Below are 23,528 nucleotides of genomic sequence, written 5' to 3' on the forward strand. Positions count from 1 at the left end.
TCACTACTCATATGTCCGTTTTGTGCCAATGATTGAATACGATATAACTTTGCTGGAAGGTAATGCCACAAGGCCTTTTTGTTTTCAAAACTGAGAATATAGAAACTTCAATTATTTTTGTAGCCGAAAAAAGTGTGTGCTAAGAAAAAGCTATCTCACTCCTGAATTAAAAAATTCATTTTTTTGTTTGCAATATATTCATAAGTGCCTTTTGTATATGCAAAGATTTCTGCAAAAAAATTACCTTGTAGTCATGAGGTCTGACATTGTAAATTGAAATGTTTCTCAATTTTTTTTACATCCATGCTGTGAGAGTACAACTATTCGCATGGTTGAATATCAAACCCTTAGATTAGCTCATACTTTTTGTGATGTATGTAATGGTACATAAGTTGGCCATTTATCCTAGATGGATGCGTTAATCACATATATCAATTATTGAGAGACTTTTATATTTTTGTATCTAAAAATCATTCATGAGGTTGCCCTATCAGCTTTTGCAATGTTCGTGGACTCACTTTTACTCTCCATTTTATGATAAGGTCTTCATTGTAGGCAATGTTAGCTTAAATTAAGTATAGGGCATAAAAATTGTCAATTGTGAATTTTTATCTTCCTTCAGGTTCATTCTGTGTAATTAATATTTATGAATCTTAGCTTTTACCGTCTGGGTTTAATGGGCATTGTTACATCTCTTTTTTCATACACGAATGGGGAATAGATGGTCAACTATTGATAATGTTTTTCATATAATCTGACTTTCTAACTAGGTTCATGTTTTGAATTCTTATTTTTGGAGTTACATAGTTAATGTCTCTTGACTAAGTATTATCCTCCAGCATACTCAAGGTAATTTACTTTTAGTACGTAAGCAAACCATTTTTACTCTTTCACATGTGCATTTACAACCTGATGGTTTTTAAAATGGGTTGACTAGTGTATTTGTCCCCAGAGTTTGCTGTGATGTATATATATTTCTGTGTATTAATGGGGAAATGCAACCATGGTTGGTCAATTGCTCCCTTATTAGAATTTTTAAATTCACGCATTGTCTCACTAAAGTGCATGTTTCCAAAAATTTCATTTGTGTGAAAGATTGGGATGGGTGAATTTCAAAACATCTACATTTTATTATTTCATAATGATGATGCATGGTGAGGTAGGGAAAGTAAAAACAAGTTCAGTGATTCCTGATTGTCTCTCTAGGTCATTCAATAGTTTTGATTTCTAGAGTAGTAATAGTATTAACTGGAGCAGTAATAATTTTTCCATTTTAGGAATACCTCATATTTTAGTGAAGTACATACCTGAATTTCCATTGTCATAGCATTGTTATGAATTTTCACCTGATAGCTAGGGAAGGGATTAAAGTGTTTAAAAAGCAGTTACTCCAATCTGGGTAATTTTTAACAAAAAATTCAATAGGAATTGAGTAGACATAGCTTATATTTTTATTGCAAAGGAGACTGAGATAGGGTACTGTTTTCCTATTCCTTTCAGCTTAGCCATTCATCAGTGAATTCAAAGGTTAAAAACTTGTAGTTACGTAAATCAACATTAAGCTTGACCAAGTGGGTAAAAAGTGTTTTTGAATGTATTTCAAACTTTAAAATTGTTAATTTGAACCAGTGATTCTGCATTTGCTTCAGTGAAGATTTGATTTCAATTTTTTATCTATTCAGTTACTGATGAATGAAAATTAAACTATGTTTTTCCACATAAAATATTTATTAGATCACTACCATGGTTTCAACACACTGCGTCATCCTCAGGCCCGAGGGTAACACAGTGTGTTGGAACCATGATAGTGATCTAATAAATATTTTAGGTGGAAAAACGTAGTTTAATTTTCATTCAATATGAATAAATTCCATAAAGTGACGCCTCAAACCATCAACTTCAATTCAGATACCAATTGATGCCCTACTTTTAATTCTGATTCCTTTAATGCAATGCCATTGATTCCTAAAATATGTATGTGTCTTGTAAGCAATGCCTTGCTGCTTTGTACAAAAATATTTTGAAGAGATGTGATGAAAGAGTATTGATTGGGCTTTGGTCAGGCAACAAGTTCTAACTAATGAGTTCTCAAAGGGATGGCATTCTTGAGAAACATACCGAAAGTTGTCTGAGGCATATAAAAAGTGGTTTTTTTGTGTTCCAAGCACTTGAAAGGACCTAAGGGATCCTGGTCTCACCCTTTTCCCCTATAGCTCTCTACAAAACTGAAATTGAGATAAAACAATTGACAAATCTCACTCACAAAGTTGCAGTATTGTAAAATTGGTATGCTACATTTAGAATGCATGTATATTACATATAGCCTACTGTAGCATTCAAAACATATTGATTAAAATTACTGTTTGGTTAAACTTCTTTGTCCAAGATTGGGCAGATGGATGATGGATTTCATGTTCATTGTTAGGGTCACTATGGTAGTAGTTCAGATGTGGCAAATTTTTTCTTGGAATGGTTAAAAATGGACTCTTTTCCCTTATTTAGTTCCAAAGTAGTGTGCAGTTAATGGTAACTGAAGTCGCTGGTTATTTGTAGCAACTTGCATGCCTTTTAAACTAATGATACATTTGTGTTAAAATTCTAAGGAAGAGATTCTATTCTTTGCTGTACTTATCAGCTTATGAGGGGCATGTGTCTTTATGTTGATTACTAGATAGCTTCATTGCGTGATAAATTTCCATTCATAGGATTTAGGTACATTAATCAGAGATATTTTAGGAACTTACTGGGAATACCATAAGCTCGAAATTCAATTGATATTTTCAGGCTTATGTTGCCATCGTATTATTTTGGAATGGATGACAAAATGACATGAAATAAATGACAGAATTCATTAACTCGAATTACACTGAACTTGCCTGTTAGTAGGGAACCAAAGGGGAAATAGGAAATTTGGGCCACCTTTCTTTTCATGGATTTTTATTTGGGGATATTTGAAGTCTTAGGTAAGGTTTTTAGCTGGGACTCCTCAATCGGCAGGCTGCACTCTTCTCATCAATCTACCAGTCTCCCTAATAATCCCTTTTCCATCGTTATCATTGTTATTATTATTACTAATTATGGGAGTCCATTCTGAATGCAATGTACCTTTGTAACAAAAGCACTTTTAATGAAAAATGGTTGATAAAAAATCTGACACTGAAGCATTCTTAAAGACTTGATTACAGAATAAAAGTAGTGCTCCGCTATGGTTCAATGCAAGGAAAGAAGTTTTGCCACAAGGTTAAATTTACCCCATTCCAAAAGGATAAGTATAGATTTGTTAAAATTTCTTGCCACCTTAGTGTGCCTAATGGCCAGAAGAAGAGAGGAAAGTGTCCTGAGGGAGGTTAATTTTTTAGGGAAAGGAAAAAGTTCCCCTCTTGGCCTCTATGGGGAAACAGTGTTGTTTTAGCAGTGTTTGCCAACCCTATAAAAAATTTCATTTACTTGCCTTATAGAAGCAAATTGCTGGTGGTTGGCAACAAGTGCAAGCATTATTAATTGATTCCTAAAATAGAATGGTTACGTATACCCAGACCCCTTTTTCCCCGCAGTTTGTTCAAATAGACTCCCAGCCAAAAACATACTTTGTGAACGAGCTTTTAGCATAGCTGTATCTCCTCTGTCCTTCATGCATTCCTCAGTCTAATTTTGAAAGGCTATTCAGGGCAAAGTAAACCACACGGTAAGGTGAAACCTGAATGCAAGCACATGGGACGGGGGTCTCGTAACTTGGATATGTTGCAATCGTTATCCAATTGCCCATATAGCGATTGTTCCTCAATGTGTTTTGTAGTGCATGCACATTAGACTTGGGTAAAAAGAGTGGGTGGCCAATTTTTGTAAGATTATGTTGATTAGGAAAGATTAAGAAATTATTTTGGAAGTGTTCCTCCTTTAATAATGCTTTCTTAATGTAATGAGTGTATTTTGGATTTTTTGTGATAAATTCACCATTAGAAAAAAAGTTTGTGATCAATTCTGATTGTGTTTGATAAGTAAATGAGAAACAGTAGGTCTTTTTAATGTGCAAAATCAGTCTGAAGTACGAAGCAAAATTTTTTCCGATTCTTTGGAAAGCTGGCACACTTACACTTGGCTTACGGTTACTGTGAACTTGATCTTGCCAAATTTAGGTACTGCCTTTACTTCTTATAGGAATCAAATGGGCCATGAGTATTTGAGGCCTGGTATGGAGACAATTTACGAGGTTTCCTATTTAGAGAGGATTATCCTGAATGGCAATGGAACAACTGTCTTTTTTTACTTATTTTTGAGACTGGCTAAAGAGCTGTGCCACTCTTCTGACTCCGTACATGAATTTTACATATTCTCACGGCATTTGAGTGAAGAAAATAGGGATGGGTATGAAATTGAAGTATAAGAACATATGAGCAATATAGTGCTACACTCCGATTACTCCGAATATGCTGCTAAGTTGGAAGAGGATTGGCCACCACCGAAAACTTATTTGGCAACCACTGCGACTATTATAGTATTTGCTATATGTGGAGCCAATTGAAACTTCCATGCCAAGGCCATTAAATGATCTATAAAATTTTCCAATGATTCATTAGTGAGTTTGATGATACTACTTCCTGTCAGCAGTTTTCTGAACGCACTAGCCTTGTTGATGGCTCTTAAATCAAAACGACTCGACTCGAATTTTTGAGTACTCGCACATCACTACTTTTCGTTAATATTTTCATTTTTACAATGTCACCTTCAGCATTTTTCTTGCAATATCTTGTGACCTAAATTAGTAAGAAATTTTTGGAATCTTCTATTTCAATGTATGGAAGTTGATAAATCATATTTAATGTTAAGAATTAAATAATGAAAAAATTTTATAGTTACTTAATCTTTACATCTCTATGGAAACCTATTACATTAATGAATAATTACTCAGGAAGTTTTTATTTCAAATGCCACAGGTTCAATTCCATCCTAATCAATATCAAATTTATTAATTCTCAAATATAATTTGATGTGTATTATTAATTTTAAATTTATCCTTTGTACTTTATCAGCATATGTAATCCTGGTTTGCCTGGTGATAAGGCCCAAGTTTTAATGATGGGTCAATCTCTCACGGTATATTGAAATGGTGAAATGGCTTTATTTTGCTTTAGCAATTACATGCAGCTCTGACTGGTTGGCAAGAAGTAATTGCTGTTGCTTACTGTGGTGAATGGTTCTGATACTGTACACATTTCATGCCTAATTTCATGGAAATTAAATTTTAATGGTGGCCGTAGAAATAATTATTGGTGCACATTTATATGGGTAGGTAAATGGTTACTGTTGGCAATACATTCGGTTTTGATCATCCTATGTTTCATCTACTATGTGTATTTGATATTTAGACAAATGAAGTCCGTTGCTGTGCTCACCATAGCTCAGGTGAGCTTCAGTTGATTCAGTTTTATTTGTGCTTATAGTTGCAATTACTTCATTTAGTGTACCATTTCCTAGCTTATGAGGAGCATGTGACTCATGCTGAAGTAAGTTATTTTGCTTATTTTTCAAATTCAAAATGATATTAAAAGTGCTTTCGAAATCTAATTTAGACAAGGGTAGGTTTTTGTAGAGTACCTTATCTATGCTGTTTGTGTCTAGTCTTTTTATTTCTATTACTGTGTTGGTATAGGTTTAGGTAGTAGATCTGAACCAGTCAATTTTTTATCATACCATTTTAAGTTTAGCATTCATATTAGAAATCAAAGGATGAATTAGAAGATGATATGCATTAAATGTCAAAAACTTTCTGTCACATTTTCCCTGTTGTGAATAATAAGTATTTGTTATCTGTTGAAGTTGTCACAAGCTCTCTAATATGATGCATTCATTGTAAAAATATTGGGATTAGGGTTGAGATCATTATACTCCATCTCTGAATAATAATTAATTATTTTCACCTTGTCCTTGAACTTACTACATAAATTCTACAACTATGCCTTTTGGTAATATGTCATCGAGATAGATTTAGTTCAATTGATATTTAGGCATTAATGCGTAGGAAGAGTAAATCGATCTGTTTAACAAAGTATATGTATTAGAGTTCTTTAATTCTCAGATTGTGGTAGTTAATTGCTACCTATTTTTAGTAAGTTATTGCTTCTACATGTCATAAGCGTATCTACCAATATTTTTACGTATAACCTATATATGATTAATTAGTTTATTTGATATTAGTAGATTTGTTGTTTATTTACAAATATGCTCATCCAATGCCCCTGAGTATTACAATGATTGCAAATGTTGTATTCATTTATTGTGTACAATGCTATGAAATGCATTTATTTGGTAATTCCTTTCAACATAATTTTTCATTTGATCAGATCAGATTTCATTGTTGCTGTATTGAAGTAGATCTTTTAAGTTAGGGCCATCGATTTTCTCTAATGTATGTATGTGTATCTGCTTTTGACTGCAATAGCATATTTGTGGTGAAATGTGTGAAACATTTCTTATTGTCAGTGATTCTTTATGTCATTGACTAGTTCTTCAGTGTTAGTTGAAAGCTAAGGTTTTGGTAATTTAAGATTTAATGTAAATAATTAATAGAACCATGAATTTTTTTGGTAAGATTTTTTTCCTGAATTTTCAAGATATTTTGGAAAATGCAAAATATTATTCTTTTATTATCAAATTATTGTTCCTTTTTTTGGATTATATCATATTTTGATTTGCATGAAAATGTTCAAGACACAAAAAAATCATAAAACCTCTTTTTTTAATCTCAAACAATCGTACTTAGCACTGAAATGGCGTCCCACAGGCCAGGAAACTTCTTCTTTGGATGAAATGTTTAGCCATATTTGTTTTCTTGCTACTAAATTTCTTCACTCATTTTCTCATGACATTTTTCTGCTCCCGGATATTAAGATCATCCATTTAATGATTAATCAAAGTAAAGCTTGGGTTCCTTGAAACGTTTCCTGGATATCAGACAATTACTTATGCCACTTATTTTTTTATCTAAGAGCAAAAATAAGTGGTATAAGTAATTGTCTGATATCCAGGAAACTTATAATGGAATACCACAAAGTAAAGCAAGAGTTAGTGAATATTGTTCCTTGAAACGCCCTGTGCTATTTTTCTCAAAAGATGAGATTTCCATGTGGGCATAAAATATTATATGGCTCTTTCATCGTCATTTATGAATTTCACTATTTTATGCTTGCTTCTATGAAAAGGAAAGAGTTAGGCAAATTTTAAGATATTACAGTGTTAGTCGTGAGGAGTAAGCTTTTTAAATCGTATGAGTGCTTTTTAAAAATCTCAATCCCTCTTGTGATCTTGCCTTCATTTGTCAAAACTTTTCAATTTGATATTTCAAATATGGTGCTTCGCCTGGTTTCCTATTAGGAAAATAATTTATCATAGAAAATTCGGAGGTATTTTCTTGCGATTAGGTACATCAAGGTGATTGTATCACTTTGCCGTATAATATTTGCAAATGTTGGTTAGGCACCTATGTATTTTTTTTACGAAGAAGTAATTTTTCCTACAAAGAAATAGGCACATATGTTAACTGAAAGTTTCATGTAGGCTAATTGGATTTTTTAAATACGATAGCCATTATCCTAATGTCATTCAAAGTTGAAATCTCTGGCTATAGTCCGAGAGCTTCTGGAAATTAAACAAACATCAGCTTCATGGACAACATAGAAAGAACGGTATACACCTAATGCACCTATGATGCAAGTGTTTTACTTGTGAGATCTTCTATTTAAACATGTTATATAATTTGTTATTATTGTAGCAATTGAAATAAATGTCAGGCATGTGGTTTTGTTGCTCAGAAACAATAGAGCAGTAATTTTAAAGGGCGAAAGTATGACAAATTTTTTTAGATATTTTTAGGCAGTAAACAGTGGAAGAAGAAGGTACCCCATTGTTTTCTGGAGAAAGATGTTGCCACCTAATGCTTCTATTTAAAGAAACATGTATTCTCTGAGCCCATATTTTTTAAACAAGTTACGTAGTAATGATTTGGAGTTAAAGAGAAATTTGCATTGTTTCATTTAAAACAATGTATCACATGCTTATTGCATGACTTTTATTACAGTTGCTAATCATTTCTTTTTTCCGATACATATCGCTGTGTAGAAGGTGATATTACATTAGATATTATTTTAATAATTTTGTAAAAAAATTGCATGGAAAACATTTTTTAGCTTTTACTTCTTTCGTAGTTTAAGTAGGTAAATGGTTCTGTTTGGGAATTTTTTGGAAATGGATCACTTTTGCATGGATTCTTAAAGCATTGTTTTTCAGAATACCACATTTTCAGAGAATTGACTTAACTCTTGACCTTTTTTTTTACCTATTTTAGTCATGATTCTCTTTACATTTGTGTTAATTGATATTCAGAATTGCAAGAATCAATGCGATGAGTTTTCTGAATAATAATTCAGAATAACCGGAGACTTCAGTTATTGTTGCTGTACATTCAAGTTCATTCTGACATCCACAATTTGTTCCTTAAAATTCATTAGAAATGAATTACAGTTTAGAATAATTGACACATTCCTAATAATTTTCTTATGTTGTAATGCATTAACAGTTTGAGAATAATTTTGAGGATATTTGTGAACACGTGGAATATTGTTTTGGAATTTATTGGAGATTAGCTATTAGCAAATTTGCTTTATTTGTAATTTCTCTGTATTATCAATTAATCCATAAATACTCAGGAATGTGTGTTACAGCTATCATTATTTGTGTGCTAATTCACGTACATAAATATGTAGTTATATTATCTATGAGTCAATCTATTTTCAATGAAGTTATGTTTTATTCAGTCTGATTTCTTTCATAAAACAGTTGAGAAAAGCTGGCACTGGTGGTTGGGCCACTTGATGTCTTAAATGGCATAAGTAACTTCACCTTGCTTATTTGCAATTTTTAATGGTTACATAATAATTTTCCCTCAAATGTTTGGTCAGCCTTTGCATAATGTGGTATTTTGAAAAGCACCCTCTATTCCATTATTTGAAATTCAAACTTCTCTTTAATGGTCGTTGCTTGGCTTCACTGTACACAGCTTTTATTGTATCTGAATATTTTATATTTTCACCAAGTTCAATGGTATTTTTGGTCATATACTGTATTTAATTAATAGTAACTGCTAGTTGAGCTGTTTCTGTTACTTTTTATTCGGTATGATTAATTATGCTATGAAACTCCCAGTTCCCATCAGTATCTTATCCTTACTTTACTTTAAGTATGTGTTACATTTTATTATTTATATATGCATAATTTACGGGCTGCAGTAAATAAATTTCATTTATCTCAAGTACATATTCTTGTCAAAAATGTGGAAAATTTGTCTATTCTACGTTCCTTGCCATGATTTATTGGGATTTCAAGTATCTAATCTTTGACCATTAAATTGCTCCATAAACTCCTGTCCAAGATTGAGGCACTTGCTTTCTTTATTAATTTGAGGGCTTGTTACCAACTGCTTGAGACAGTCCTTTTCACGGTCCACATCATGAATTCATTCATTCATTTCTTGTTTCTACAGCCCTCAGCCTCCATAGGTTATGTTCAGAGAACCACGGAGCAGTCAGGAACGGATCAACGCCAGAGTGGTCTTAAAAACAAAATTTTCCACGTTCTTGGGCTGCAGTCATGAGAAAGGAATGAAAAAGTGGAATCATTTTATTTTCTTCATGCAAACATGAAGTACTGTTTGGCTTCTGTGAAGAGTAGTAGTATTGACAGTTTGCACAAATTCAACTTGTCCCATTCACAAATATTTTTTACACATTTTATTAAGCAGTTCAGATTTTAAAAATGTTTTCACATTTGTATTGTGTATTTTTTATGTTTGCCCATTATTATCTTAATTGTTGACTCCAAATATTGTCTTTATAGTCAGAATATTCTTGTTCCATGCCATCATATTTTCCCTCTCCTGGTAAAATATCATCTCTCCAAATCTACCAAATACCCTTGTGTCACACAACGGGAACCAATGACTGTCCCCTATTTTTTGATAGGTCACATATTTTATCTAGTTAACTGATGATATATTCTATCTTTGATTTCCTAGTTCCAGTTATGATAGTCCTTTGAGAATTGTTTGAAAATGTCGTTTCTCGCTTGGGGAGCAGTGTTAAAAAATGCAAAAATAGAATCGTTTGAAAATACTGAAAATATGGATTTTAGATCTTTAATGTACAGATTAAAAATACTCTTTGTACAATTTGTTGTAATAAAATATTTATTGCCAATTTTGGTCTGTAATAAGCAATTTTTATTTTCATTTACATCCATAGTTTATCTCTGACCAGAATATTTTGTTTAGCACTCCAAAAAAAAAGCAGAAAAGTTTTGAAGAATTTTTCGTGCTGTTTTGTTGTCATCAACATGGTTGCATTTCTTAATAATCATAATCCATTATAGCACCGTTATATTATGATGTAGCTGTCAGACTGTTTACTGTATTATTGTTGCATTTTATTCTACCCTCTCAGTTCTTTTACCTTTTTATTTTCTCGTAAATATATGTAGTCACAATTCTCACCTTGAGAAAAAATTATCCCCAAAGTATATTCATTTTAGAAAGAATTACATCCCAGCAGAGCTGATAGCATTAAAATGGGTCAATTCTTTCCTTTTTTAAAGACACTGTAGTCACTCTTCATTGTGCAAGTTTGTTATCACCTCTTCATTTATTTCTTTTTAACTTCCCTGCATGTTGATGAGTTTTTGGTGAAAGCTTTTATCTGAATTGTTAGACAAGGCTGTAAGAATATTTGGTATGCTCTAACCCATTAATCCCTTGGCAGTGTTTTCCTTCAAAAAGTAATGGATGTCATTCTTCAGCTTGGAAAGTGGAATGTCTCTCCTTTGCACTATACTTCTAATTGCATGTAGTAAAATTTGAATGCTTGCTATGAAAGCCGAGTAAATTTGTTGCACAATGAATGATTTTTTTCTGGTAAAATTTTCAAGTTGTTAAACTTCATCATTGCTACCATTTGGACGTTTACATACTGCTCCACTTCATATTTACTTGCTGCCTGTAATTGGCTCAGGGATTATAGTGTGTGTATAACTTGTTGGTTCTCTGTACATTTGCTAATGGAGTGTTCAGGGTATTAGACCTGTTAGATTGAAGGGAATCTGCATTCAGAACCGAGAAATGATGATGTGAAATCATTCCGAGACCAGAGATTCGGGGGGACTGGTTTTTCTAGGTGGGAGGGGTTGCAAATCTGGTGACTGTGCTGTTTCTCCTACCTCCTTAGTACGGGAAACTCAGACGGAGTGCTTCCTTCTCAAAACTTCGAGCTTCAATTAGACGGAGCAGTGCCAAGCTGATGCAGAAGTTGACAAACCGAGGAGAGGGGCGAAACAATGACACTATAGAGAGCTTTAATAACAGGTAGGTGCGCCACTCCTAGCCCTCGGCCTGTGAAAAGGTTGAAGGGGAGGAGAGTGAGGTTAGGCCGAGTTCTGGAATGGTTCAGTCGGGTAGATGAATCCTTACTTTCCATTGCTGTCGCTAGTGGGATGGATGTCCAAGTCTACTCATTAGTGATTTTAATGCCTTTGTTTGATCAATGACTAATCTGGATCTTGATGGTTCTGTCATTTTGAAAAGTATCTCTCTTACTGAAAGACTCGTGAAATTCTTTGAAGTTATAAATATCAGCTCTTTGTGATAATTGGTACAATTTATTGTTCTACTTTTTGCCACTGAGCCATACCACTGCTCTCCATAAAAAATATAAGAAAGACTGTAGAAGCCCTAATTAAAGAGGCCATTTAGAGAAGTAATGTAATATGTGCGATTTAAAAAGGTAAGTTGGTTACTTTGAACTTTGGGTGCTAGAAGTTTACAGTATGTCAGAAATAACAGCTGCTTGTTGCATAGTTCACTGATTTCAACATGAGTATTGCATGGATGTACAAATATTTTACTTACTGTAGTTAAATTTTGTGTGTGTAACTTATGTTTAAAAGTGGCACAAGACTCTCCTGTGTATTTGATTTATTTGTTAACATTCAGCTGGCTAAAGAATTGGCTTGAACACTGCATGAATACTATGTTTAAGTATTGCTTGTTTGATTTGCTTGAATAGTGCCATTGATCAGATTTTCTTATTTTTCCTGCATTTAAAAAATCTTGACCATTTCCAAGTGTAAAGTATGATATCTCATCAATTGAACCTCCTTAAGGGAATGGATTTAACTGTCACTAAACAGATCAATGGTTCAAATTTGGTCCTTGAACTTGAGATCTACTTCTTCTTTGAGGGTAAGTGTGTGATATGGCATTGGGAAATGTCTGTGAACTTTGACAGGTTATCAGGTGATATTGTTTTGGAAAGGATAGTTTTAATGCTCTATGATGCTACAGCTGGGATCTTGAATATTTCTGTTATACAACTTAGGTGGCTCCATTTATTACTTATTATTTTCCTTTCCCCCTGGACACACAAACTAGTAGTTTATTCCTACGACTTGGTATTTTTTTAGCATTGGGTGGGTTTGGTTGGAAATGGCTGTATTTGGCAGAATGACTAACCTTTCTCTCTACCATCATCTTCTTTAGGCTGCCTGTAAAATGGCTGTGAGAAGCTGTAGTCTGCCGCATGGTCTCCCAGAAATAAACAAAACCTCACTTTCTTGTAAATTATATTAATATTTAATGTTAATTTAATGCTAGATAAAGGAGAATTCCTCCCTCCTTTTTATGGAATGTGCTTATTTGCTGCATTACTGTGGGAGTTCTCTTCTTGTTTCAGCATGAAGCGCGCAAGTTCAATGTCCGTTCTTAGTAGCCAGAATCAAGATCAGGTGAGTTTGCTTTGAGTTATTTTTTGGCTGTGTTTTCATTTCTCTCATTCATAGGTATGCATAAGTTTTCCTTCTGCTGATGACTTTTCCACTAATTCTCACGTTGCATGCTGGAAAAAAAATGATTTTCGAACTTTTTTCTATGGTTTCAAAGTTTCTTGAAACTATATTTGATGGTCCTTCTCAAATTTATCTTGCCTTCACATTTTCATTGTTTGGAGATACTCAACTTCTTATTGATATTTTTTTAGTAAAATTTGTGCTGATTTCTTCAGAAATCATGCTCATTTATTGATCGTATGTACACCCTGATGTCAAAGTAAAATTTTGCTGAAACGTGCCTTCCTGTTATTTAATTTGAATGTTAGTGCATGGAAAAATGGCAAATTATTTTATCTTCACAAATATGAAAAATATTTTGTTGGTGGTGCACATTCTTTTGTGTTCACTTTAGGTTATTAAATTTATGTAAATATTTTTAAATTTGAATTACTATGCCATTATCATTTGAATGCTAAATATTTCTTTGCTCTACCGAGTTTAAATGTTTAAAAAATTCATGCTGAAATACTTTATAATATTTTGCTTAGTTTTACAGCTATTGTAATACTTTTGAAGGATAGGGATTTGATAAATCCTGCCTTATTAAGCTCTATTATATTTGCAAATTGAACGATAGACGTTTTATTTGTATCAGTTGTTAATACCTTGCTCAAGCAAGTGTTTGTCATTCTTCAATTATATCCTGAATTTGGATAATCGTAAAAGAAAGTCGATGATGGAACTTCAGAACTTCCATTGGAATTTAGATTAAATGAATAGTTACTAGACTTCATTAAAAGCTATGTTTATAGTATATTGCTTGTACTCATGCAATTGACTGGCTGAAGAGTTATGTGCATATACATAAAATAAGAACCAGTTGCTTATTCCTGGAAACGTTTTCATGGGTTTCTTCAATTTTTATGTTTAATTTTAGCAGTATCCACCCATAAGAGTACATGTTTTGTTTATGTGATGTTTGACTGTGTTCAAAATAATGTTGCTGTTAATGCATGCTGTGACTCAGAAGATAGGGGCATCTAACTGACATGATATTTGTGGTGAAATTGTGATTTTTTTAATTTTTATTTTCACCATCCTAAATGAATTTTTAAATTTGCTTCTTAGAGATTATAATAGTATTTATTACACGGACTACCGTCATTTTAAAAATGAATTTTAAGGTGGTCAGTTATAGTTGAGCTTTGATAATTGTCTGGCCCAATGGAGGGAAAAGTGTAAACGAGAGAGATGGATCATTCATTTGTGATTATTGTCCTAGATATTTAAACTTTGGTTGTTATGTTATGATTTATCATCTGAGAATTAAATAAACGGTTTGTCAGGGGGCAGGTTAGAAAAACTCAGGAAGGTAGGGGAGAGGAGCATTTAGAACAACTGGCTAGTGAAGTGATAATCCAAATGAATCACTCTCAATCAAAGTATTGATGCTCCATCCTGTGTTCCAGTTTCTGAAAATTCCTTAGTAGTGGTCATATCAACTTCTGTAATTTTTTATGTGGATATTGCGTTCTTTGACTGTGTGTTTGGGTAATCTTGAGTTTCATAGAGAGAAATGATGTTTGGATCACTTGACTATCTCTAAAGAATTTAGAGAAATCGCAACCTTTTGGAGAAATAAATTGAGGATTTTGTATGAGACTGCTTTTGGAGTCAAGCCCTTATTAAGTTTGAATTGGAAGTATGTTACCAGTCTTGATTATTAATAATAAGAAAAAATATTCTTTTTTGTCCTCTTATAATGAATTTTTTTGTGAGGTACATAATCATAAAATATACACAGAAGTAGTGCTGTTGGGTGATAAAAACTTGCCCTTTCCATTAATAGTGAGACTGTTTGTTCTGAAATAAGGGTGCAATTTTCTACTGTAGGGTCTCTGTGTGTTCATTAAAAAAAAATTATTCCAAACATCAGCATTTAACCTATTTGGACGAATGAGTGATGATTTCAGATTAATTACCTCATTTTATTACGTGTAGTAAAGAATGAGTATTCATGATAGATACCACTGTTTATTTTTCATAACTGAGTTTATTAAGCTAGTAATTTAATTTTTAAAAGTAGAAATCCTCTTTTTCTAAAAAAGTCATCTTTGACCACTACAGCATTTCAACCATCATTGCTATGGCTCCAGTGGATTTCTCTCTAGCCTTTCCTTGCTAAAGTAATGTCATGAATAATATTGCAGTAATTGCCTGTCAGTAAAACCTGCTTTTGCAAGTGTACTCTTTTGCCAAACTTCAGGCTTCAGTTCCTCGAGTTGTTTTCTGATATTCAATTGAGCTTGTATTGAAATCCTCATTTAAAATGGTCCTCTATCAGTAGCAATCAAATGGTCCTCTATAACAATCCAATAAATTCCCTGAATGATTAAAATGCCTCATTGCAAATTCTATTTTCATCTGAAATGCGTCAATCAAATAATTAATTTTTCACCATCATAGTCTTCTTGTAGTAAACATGGAAATTTTCTCTACTTTGGATGTGTATCTTGTTGCTTTTGGCATATGAATGGGGAGATACTTTGGGGCAATGGGCTGAGAGGTACACGTGCCATCATGAGCTACTGTCCTCTCCCTCTTACCAAAATAGCAATAAATAGCAATACTCTACATGACAACTTGGCATCTGCTAGATTCAATGGTAAATGAAGAGCAAACTTAGTGCATGTCCACAGTAATTTTATTTGGTACGACGCGTTTCAGCGACCTTACTTCGCTATCATCAGGTACAAAATGCCATATTTTCGTCAAGAAGTCATATATATATATATATACAATCATGCAAATGGAAGGGGTATATTTATGAGTCGGCGGATCTGCTAGATTGTCTCGTGGTCCTACTGGCTGTGGAATTCTACCTCACTAGACTATACTGGAAAGTATCGTGGTTGAAAATTGTTAGGTTAGTTTTACTTGTGTAGTAATATTGGCATAGTTTACAATCTTCATTTGGTTTTAGAAAAATATCCCATGTCAAAGAATTATGTGCGGAAAATTCTTCTATCAGTGAGTTAATTGGTGGAAAAATTTAGTTCAAGCAGTTTCCAATACCTTCATCAATAATTTTATAGCAAGTTTTAAGTGGTTGTCAACTGTAAGGTTGATCATCTGTACTGAAGGTAAATGGTGAGCAGTTTAATGCCTTGTTTTATCAAAGGCAGCAGATTTTGTACTTTTTCCGGAGAAATTTAACCAGGTGATTCTTCAATTATTAATGATGGTGAATAGAAGTGTTGCAAACTTAAATATGCCATTTTGGATGTTTAAAAAGGAAAATAATCAATTTCTGGATAAAAGTGATAATATTGATATCTAAGTCGGAAGGAATGGACTATGACTGAGGATATTCTTTCCTACTTATTGTATGAGGAACATCATTATTTAGCTCTGCAGGCTAGAATTTTTTTCAGGAAAGAAGTTTTGGTGAATAAATCAGACTAATTCTGTTGTTGACCACAAGAAAGAATTTTTATTGGAACCTCAAGTAACGGATGATCTGAGGAGAGTAATTTTTTCCAATTAATTGATGTTTTCTATTTAACCGTTGAGAAATATTGCTAAAATCTTGAAATTTTGCTATCATTCATCCAAATTCATATATTGTCTGGTATTTTGCTGAAATTCTATATTTAAATTAAATTCTTGTCTAAGTATGTGAGAACAGGATCATATTCTCGTTCAATGTTATGTTTACTTTAGCGGAAAACTGTTATGGTGATTTGTGGTTAATAGGACTCCTGTCCAAATCAATGCAATGGTGGCTACTGTCGATGAAAAGCTTAGGTAACTCTTCCAATATTATTGAGAGGAAAAGAATGTGATCTTCCCATAGCAATTAAGAGTGCAATATATGGAGAATCTATGAGAAATTACCCTTTCCATACCTTCAGCCTTGCAGAGTACAGGCTTGGGATTTAAAAAATTAATTGCAAGCACATTTTTATGTTGAAGAACAATGAAATTACTAGATACCACATTTCTTAAGATTGCTCTTGATGGGTAGCATTAGAAAAAGTTTTAATGTTAGCATCCATATTGGTAAAATTGCCTTTTCGGAATTGGAATTGCATTGGGATTATTATGTGATGAAGTATATTGTTTCCACCTATAGCATTGTCAGTTTAACCCTCTATACCCATCAGTACCTAGGCATGTGAAATCTGCTGGGATCAAATTCCTCTGAGATAAGACATTTCTGTGCAGCTCATGTCCCTTTAAAGGTTGTTTCAAATGTCTTTTATCCCTGAAAACTGAATCATAAGAGAGAATAATGAGACCAGATTTTAGAGCTAATAAGGATTGTGGAGTGAGGGCAATGTATTGGCCTGGGCATTTATTCTGATAATTAATAGTGGTTGTCGACTCTAGTTCAACAAGAAATTAGTGGTTGTCAACAACTATTGTATTATCTTCTCATGACTAGCGAGAGTTAATGCCAGTCTTAGCAATGAAATAATTGTAATGAATGACCGGGATTATGTTTCTGAGAATACCTACCTACGTTTCAAGAATGGGCTCAAGGCTTCAACCCTTTCCCTACGAATGACGAAAATACATAGGTATGTTGCAGGATTTTTTTTGACCCGGGAGATGAAATCTGCAAATTTTCCTCAGAAATATTTGCGATCGAATGCCGAAAATATGCGTTTTCTTGCTCTCCCCCTTTGATGACGGTCGCGGCTTTGTGAAGTCTTAGTTTCGGGACCCACCAAAATAGGACTTGGGCCATAACCTCGAAATCCAGGAGCAGGTACCCGGACCCCTCATCTTGTATTACCTCTCTTTAAGTAATATAAGACGTCTTATATTACCCCTCTTTGGTACGGGGCCACGGTCATTCAGTTGTTCATTCAGTCAGTTTTCAAAATATTTGTTCCTTTCTCAAAAAATATATACTGAGAATTGAATTCTTTGCCTTTTTAGCAGCGTTTACAATTGTTAAACAAAATTCTACGATAAATATTAACTTATATCTCTATTTCAGTATAAATATCAACATGTAAATTGTTGGTGCATTAATATTGACGGCAGAGTTCGTTCAAAATTTGACAATTCTCAGAATAAAACGAGGAATTCAATTTGAAGTCTCCAATTTACGTGCAAGCAACAATTATCCATATAGCTAATTCATATAAATGAAGCATGGTTGAATGCGAACCAATGCCGCTGGTAGGGTTATAAACCCCGAAAGGAGGCAGCCCAACTACCCTTGGAGTCCAAGAAGGGTCGAAAAAGGTGAGAGTGCGTGATTATCAGGGAGACCCTTCTTAACGAATGTCCTGCAAAAATGCTCCGCACGGAGGGCACGGAAGAGTCTCTTGGAGCTCAGTAAAGCAGTCGTGCTAAGGCGAGAACTCCTCCATCTCGATAGGGTTTAGACTCTTGAGTTAAAATGTACTCATCCATCCATTTACAGCCTCCTTATCTTGCAAAAGGTTTTGTCTAGCTTTGCTAATTAATGTGATATTTTAATCGTAGTTTTTTGTGTTTTTTTTGCTTAGAAATAATTTTGTAACGATAGCTAGAGTGCTTGTTTACAAATCTATCTTCTGAGGAAATGGTCAGTATTCATTTTCACACCAGGTGAATTTTTGCAGTGACATTTATGTTTGTGAATTCTTGGTAGATCTACTTGGCTACTTTTTAACTTCTCTATGAACTATTTTTTCATAACTTTTATGCACCACTATAAAATATGTCAAATAGATCTTATATCTCATCATATAGTCGAAAGCATGATAAAAAACATTTGAAAAATCTCTTGAAAAATGTTGAGTAATGAAATGAAATGAGTAATAATATTGGCAATTATTCCTTAATCGAGCAGTAATTATTAGTGCTTTTGAATTTTCATGTCCTCCTCCTTGCAGAGTACTTCTTGATGGTTGAAGTTATAACTTGACCTGAAAATGTTTTCCATATCGAATCTCTGATAGTGAAACGGAAGTTTATCAAAGAGTTTAGTATTTGTCCCATATGTATGGATAATATTATATCATTCCAATTTCTTTTCTGGTGAAAGTTTTCACTAAACCTCAAAAATATTATTTAATCATTGACTGCTTATGTTTCTATGCTTAAGTCTTATATTTGGATGATGAAAAAGTTGATTCTACTTATTGTTACTTCTCATTGAGGAATCTTATGCCTCAGTAGCACCTAGTAATTAGAAAATGTGTTGGTTTACTTACCTGTGTACAAAATAAAGGGCATCGTTGCTAATGGCTTCCGGGTGCAGCCGCGTGTTGCGCTTTGTCTTGCAAGCTTTCGCGTTCATTACAGGGCGCATCATCAGGCGATGAATGAAATTACGGAATTGGTTGTCAATTAATGTGTTCCGTAATTTCATTCATCGCCTGATGATGTGCCCTGTAACGGATGCGAAAGCTTGCAAGACAAAGGGCAACACGCAGCTGCACCCGGAAGCCATTGGCAACGATGCCCCTCGCTGCAAAAACCTACGTTCAAAATGAAGAGCAATCAGGACAGCAACAAAGCAGGGCTTCTAAATTGAGTGTGAACAAAAAACTGGCTTTTAAAACCACAACTTATGAGTGGGAAGGGACGAAGGCATTACAAAGGAAAAGATCCGTGTGCAAAACTTCAGAGGAGAAGAGCTTGTGATCAACATCGATTCAGAAATAAAAAAAAAATGGACATGTGAAAACCTACACTGCTGTATCTAATCGTTTGGTTTACCCTTCCCTTTTCTTCCCCTCCCAGCCCTCTTAGTGGCCTAGTTAGTGGGGCTGTGGCAGGTTGCGGGAGCCATGCAACCTTAGCTAATGAAAGTGAGAGGAAACACGCTGTTGAACAGTAAATTGCATAGCTTTGTAGCTTTGAAACAGCAAAACATGTCACATGTAGAGGTGTTAGGCTCTTGAAACCTAGTGCATGAATGTTTGAATCTTTCGGGGTTTTGTCCAAGTTTTCACCTGGATATAAATTTAACGGAAATCCATTTGGCTCAGGGATATTTCTTCTCGGAGTACATATATGAGTTTTGATGTGCATCAGTTTGTAATAAATTAATAACCCAATGTAAGTTTCATAGTCCACTGGGTAAAAATGAGTTTTGTTGTAGTGAATGGGTTGTTGTTGCAGTGGGGTGTTCTGAATTATTGCGATTAATTCATGTTCCTGTTTCAGCAATGCCATTCCAATCCTTGTGTGGTGAGCCTAAGAGGCAGGGCAGCCAGTTCTGACCAGCTTCGGCAAGAAGCTACTTAGTGTTGGAGAAGTGTGGTAGGGCCTTTTTTTCCAAAGATAATAAAACTAATAATTTCAAGGAAGACTGGTGTTGGGAAGAAATCAGGAATGGTTAAATATTCATTCTTTTGATTGTGGCTTTTATTTGCTTGCAACAGCACAAGACTGTGTCTTTGTAAGAGCCATGGAAATTGTGATGCAAATCATTCCAAAATGGACTCAATCCTTAATTGCTATGTGAATTTTGTGCATGGATGTCCACCTTTTAAGATATTTTATGATGCAAGGTAATATCTAGTCTACTCATTGGCAGTTAAAGCAGTGAGAAAAGGTATCAATAGTAGGCAGTTATTATCTTTATTTTATAGCTCCTAACTTGTGGGATGTGATTTTTTCCCAAAATCACATCTCTAGTAAAATTTTAACTTATTGATGAATTACTTTTAAATAGTAACTGGTGCAGCTTTGAAAAAAAACTGTTATCTTTTAAAAGAATGTATTTTATTTAATACTTATTTTTCCCTTTGTTAATGCAATGCCTGACTTATGCATTTTTTATCCAAATCTTGAAATTTGTTTGTAGTTTTTATTCATAGACTCGCTGTGGGCGTAAGAAATTGGTAATGAAAGTGAAAGCAGTGCTTTAACTGGGATTGGTCCTTTCTTTGTATTCAGACTTGTATAAAATGATTTGATTGTTTTCAGTATTATATGACTTTTTAGACCTTTTATTCTTGTTATGGCATTGGTTGTTCCTTTGTAATGTATGTTTTTAGTGATTTACAACTATTTTATTGACAAATACTACTATTTTAATGGCAGCAAATGATGCTACTATCAGATCTCAAGCTTATGTTTTCTCAAAGCATTGAAAAGAGTAGCTGTTGAGCCAATCATTCTTGGAAAGATAGCAGCATAATGGGTATGATAAATTACTAATAGAGAATTTAGTGTAGTATAGAAGAGACTTAAAATGAGTTCTTTGTTTGGTAATGACGTAAGTGAACTTCTGACTCTGGTTTAATTGAACATTTTCCCAGCATTAATTACATTATAAAGCTGAAAATAGTATTTATTACAGTTGCTGTATTGTTTATCTTCTCCATGAAAAGATTTTTATAAGTTACATTGTTTATCAGTTGTTGTGTTTGTTGGTTTTGCTACGAATAATTGTGTTTATTAGATGAGCCTCCAGCTGTCAGCGATTCTCTCAGTGCTCAATTTCTCTTGATTGGGTAACTGAAGAGATGTTGATGTGCGTTTGGTGAATACCTTTCTTCTTCTCCAAGGGAAGAGAAGGAAGTAATCCAAAGAGGGCTTTCTTATTCCACATTTGATCCATTATAATTTTTGCCCCTGTATTAATGCCATTTCATGATAAATGTTCTGGAAAAATGCCAGGGGAAGAGTGAGAAGAGATAAGACTTAATGAAATGGTGAAGACCCTCATCCTGTGAATGGGTATGGTGTGTATTTATAGGGAAATGGATTACAGTGCGCATTCTTGTTTTGAACATTTTTCTAAGTGCATTTATTTTGTAAAGATTTATTTGGATCTACATACTTCCTTTATACCTTGAGTCTGCTGTTGCAAACATGTTTTGGCAATGGTTGTCATAGGAACGTAATTATTTTATTGACTCCGTTCATGGTTTTCGTGAAATCTCTAAATTTACACTCTTTGAATCCCTGAAGGCTGAAGCATTAGAAAAAGATAATTTTTCTTTTAGCCTGTATTTAACTGTCTTTTAATGCTTTCAATAATAGGTGTAGTGGTTTTTTATTTATTTTAATTATTGATAAGTTTATTATTTTTCATCGCAATAAACTGTATGGCAAAATAATGAGGATTTATTTTAACTTTGTTACAGTATTTTAGGATATTATCTTGAATAAATAATTTTTTTTTAATCCTTAAAAATGAGGGGACTGGATATGAAGTAATAACACAAGAGGATGGGTTTTTAATGAAGTACCTATATTTATCAGCTAAAAAATGAGAACTATTTAAGTCTTTAAGTGTTATGAATTTATATTTTTTGCCTACAGTTTTTAGCTCATTGTATGTTTAATGAGTGGGAAAATGATATGTACCATTGCATTCCTTTCAAAGTTAGGATGTAGCATTTTTAGTTAGTCATTAAAATTTTTATTTTGCATAAATTTTAGACCAATATTTAATCGGAAGGCCTTACTATTTTACATGCGCCAAAGTATACAAACTTGGTAACCCCATGTAAATATAATTTTGTGCACTACCTTAATTTATGAATTTTTGTTTTATCTTTTTGAAATTTCTCTGTATCTAGCACAAAGTGACATACATTTTGCAAGTAGTTAAGCCATTTGATAATCAAGCCATAAAATAAATAAAAAGTCAATGAAATTTATTTTAGACTGCTGGAGAGGTTTAACAAACTTTTTATTGTGTCACCTATAGTTTTTGTAACTTTCTTGAATCTGTTGATATTTTTTTCTTTTTGTGAATCTTTCGTGGAGTGCCTGATTTATGATAAGATGTTATGATATCAAATACATTTTCAATTAGCCGATTAACTAAAAGATTTTCTATTTTGCAAAGAAGAACTTGCTTATTAAGTTCTGTGCGATTAAAGAATTGTCTGGAATATTTTGGGAGCGATTTACTGCTATTAATAGTATTTTATTTGATCACAGTTGTAATTGACCCAAAATAAAATGCTCACCTACTCTAAGGCAAAAAAGTATCTTAAGTATTATGATGCTAATACTTTTATGTCTTGTCTCAATGCTATCAGTAGTTCGTTGCTTGTCTAGTACTGTAAATAATGATTTCTGTCAATAAGAACAAATATTTCCTTGTACAGCTGAACATTGATGCATTTATAACTGTATATCCATGCAATGTGCAGCATTTAAAATGTTATTGTGCTTCAAGAGCTTCTCTGAAGACCAATAAAGTTATGACCTGACGCTTGAACTTTATGGATTGCATTGCCTATTTTAGCAGTTATTAAAATTCACAAATATTATGATTGGGTTTTATTTTACCCTTTTAGCCTTTTCTGGCTCTTTCCAAATTATGAGTTTGTAATTATGAGTAATTTTGTTTTTTTATCACATTCTTTACAGAAAGAAAGTCTTAGTTAGGAAAAATTAAGGAGTTTTTATGATTCATAATGAAAATCCAACTACAAAATCACATGTTAGACAAACGAATTTTTTTGAATCCAAAATTTTTCCAAATCATGGATAAATTTCCATCACATTGAAATGCTACAGAATGTTGTTAACTTTGCAAGAAACTGTCACATATTAACTCTAACTGTAATGGTACTCTGCAGTTATGTTATTGATGCATTAATACTGGGGTGATTAGGTGCAACTAATGCCGGGGTGTGTGGGGGTATGGAATACCCACCAGGATAAGCGGTAGGTGCGAGATTAATAAA

The 23,528-nt window shown here is 33.4% G+C and overlaps 1 protein-coding gene across 15 annotated transcripts in view; it reads left to right on the forward strand.

The window, feature by feature from the left end:
- The window catches only part of LOC124153567 (kinesin light chain), a 110,453-nt gene extending 87,345 nt beyond the window's left edge, over window positions 1-23,108 (forward strand). For 10 of the 15 annotated variants that reach the window (XM_046526821.1, XM_046526822.1, XM_046526814.1 and 7 more), the window contains 3 exons: window positions 11,268-11,404; window positions 12,771-12,822; window positions 20,038-23,108. In XM_046526821.1, the coding sequence (XP_046382777.1) occupies window positions 11,268-11,404; window positions 12,771-12,822; window positions 20,038-20,118 (270 nt within the window). In that variant the 3' untranslated portion in view covers window positions 20,119-23,108. Of the gene's footprint in view, window positions 1-9,535; window positions 10,261-11,267; window positions 11,405-12,770; window positions 12,823-20,037 lie in introns of those variants that run through there. The other 5 variants (XM_046526824.1, XM_046526828.1, XM_046526823.1 and 2 more) reach the window with 4 other exon arrangements.
- The last annotated feature ends 420 nt before the right edge of the window (window positions 23,109-23,528 follow it).

This window comes from Ischnura elegans, chromosome 2 (genome assembly GCF_921293095.1).
Source record: "Ischnura elegans chromosome 2, ioIscEleg1.1, whole genome shotgun sequence".
Lineage (NCBI taxonomy): Eukaryota > Metazoa > Arthropoda > Insecta > Odonata > Coenagrionidae > Ischnura > Ischnura elegans.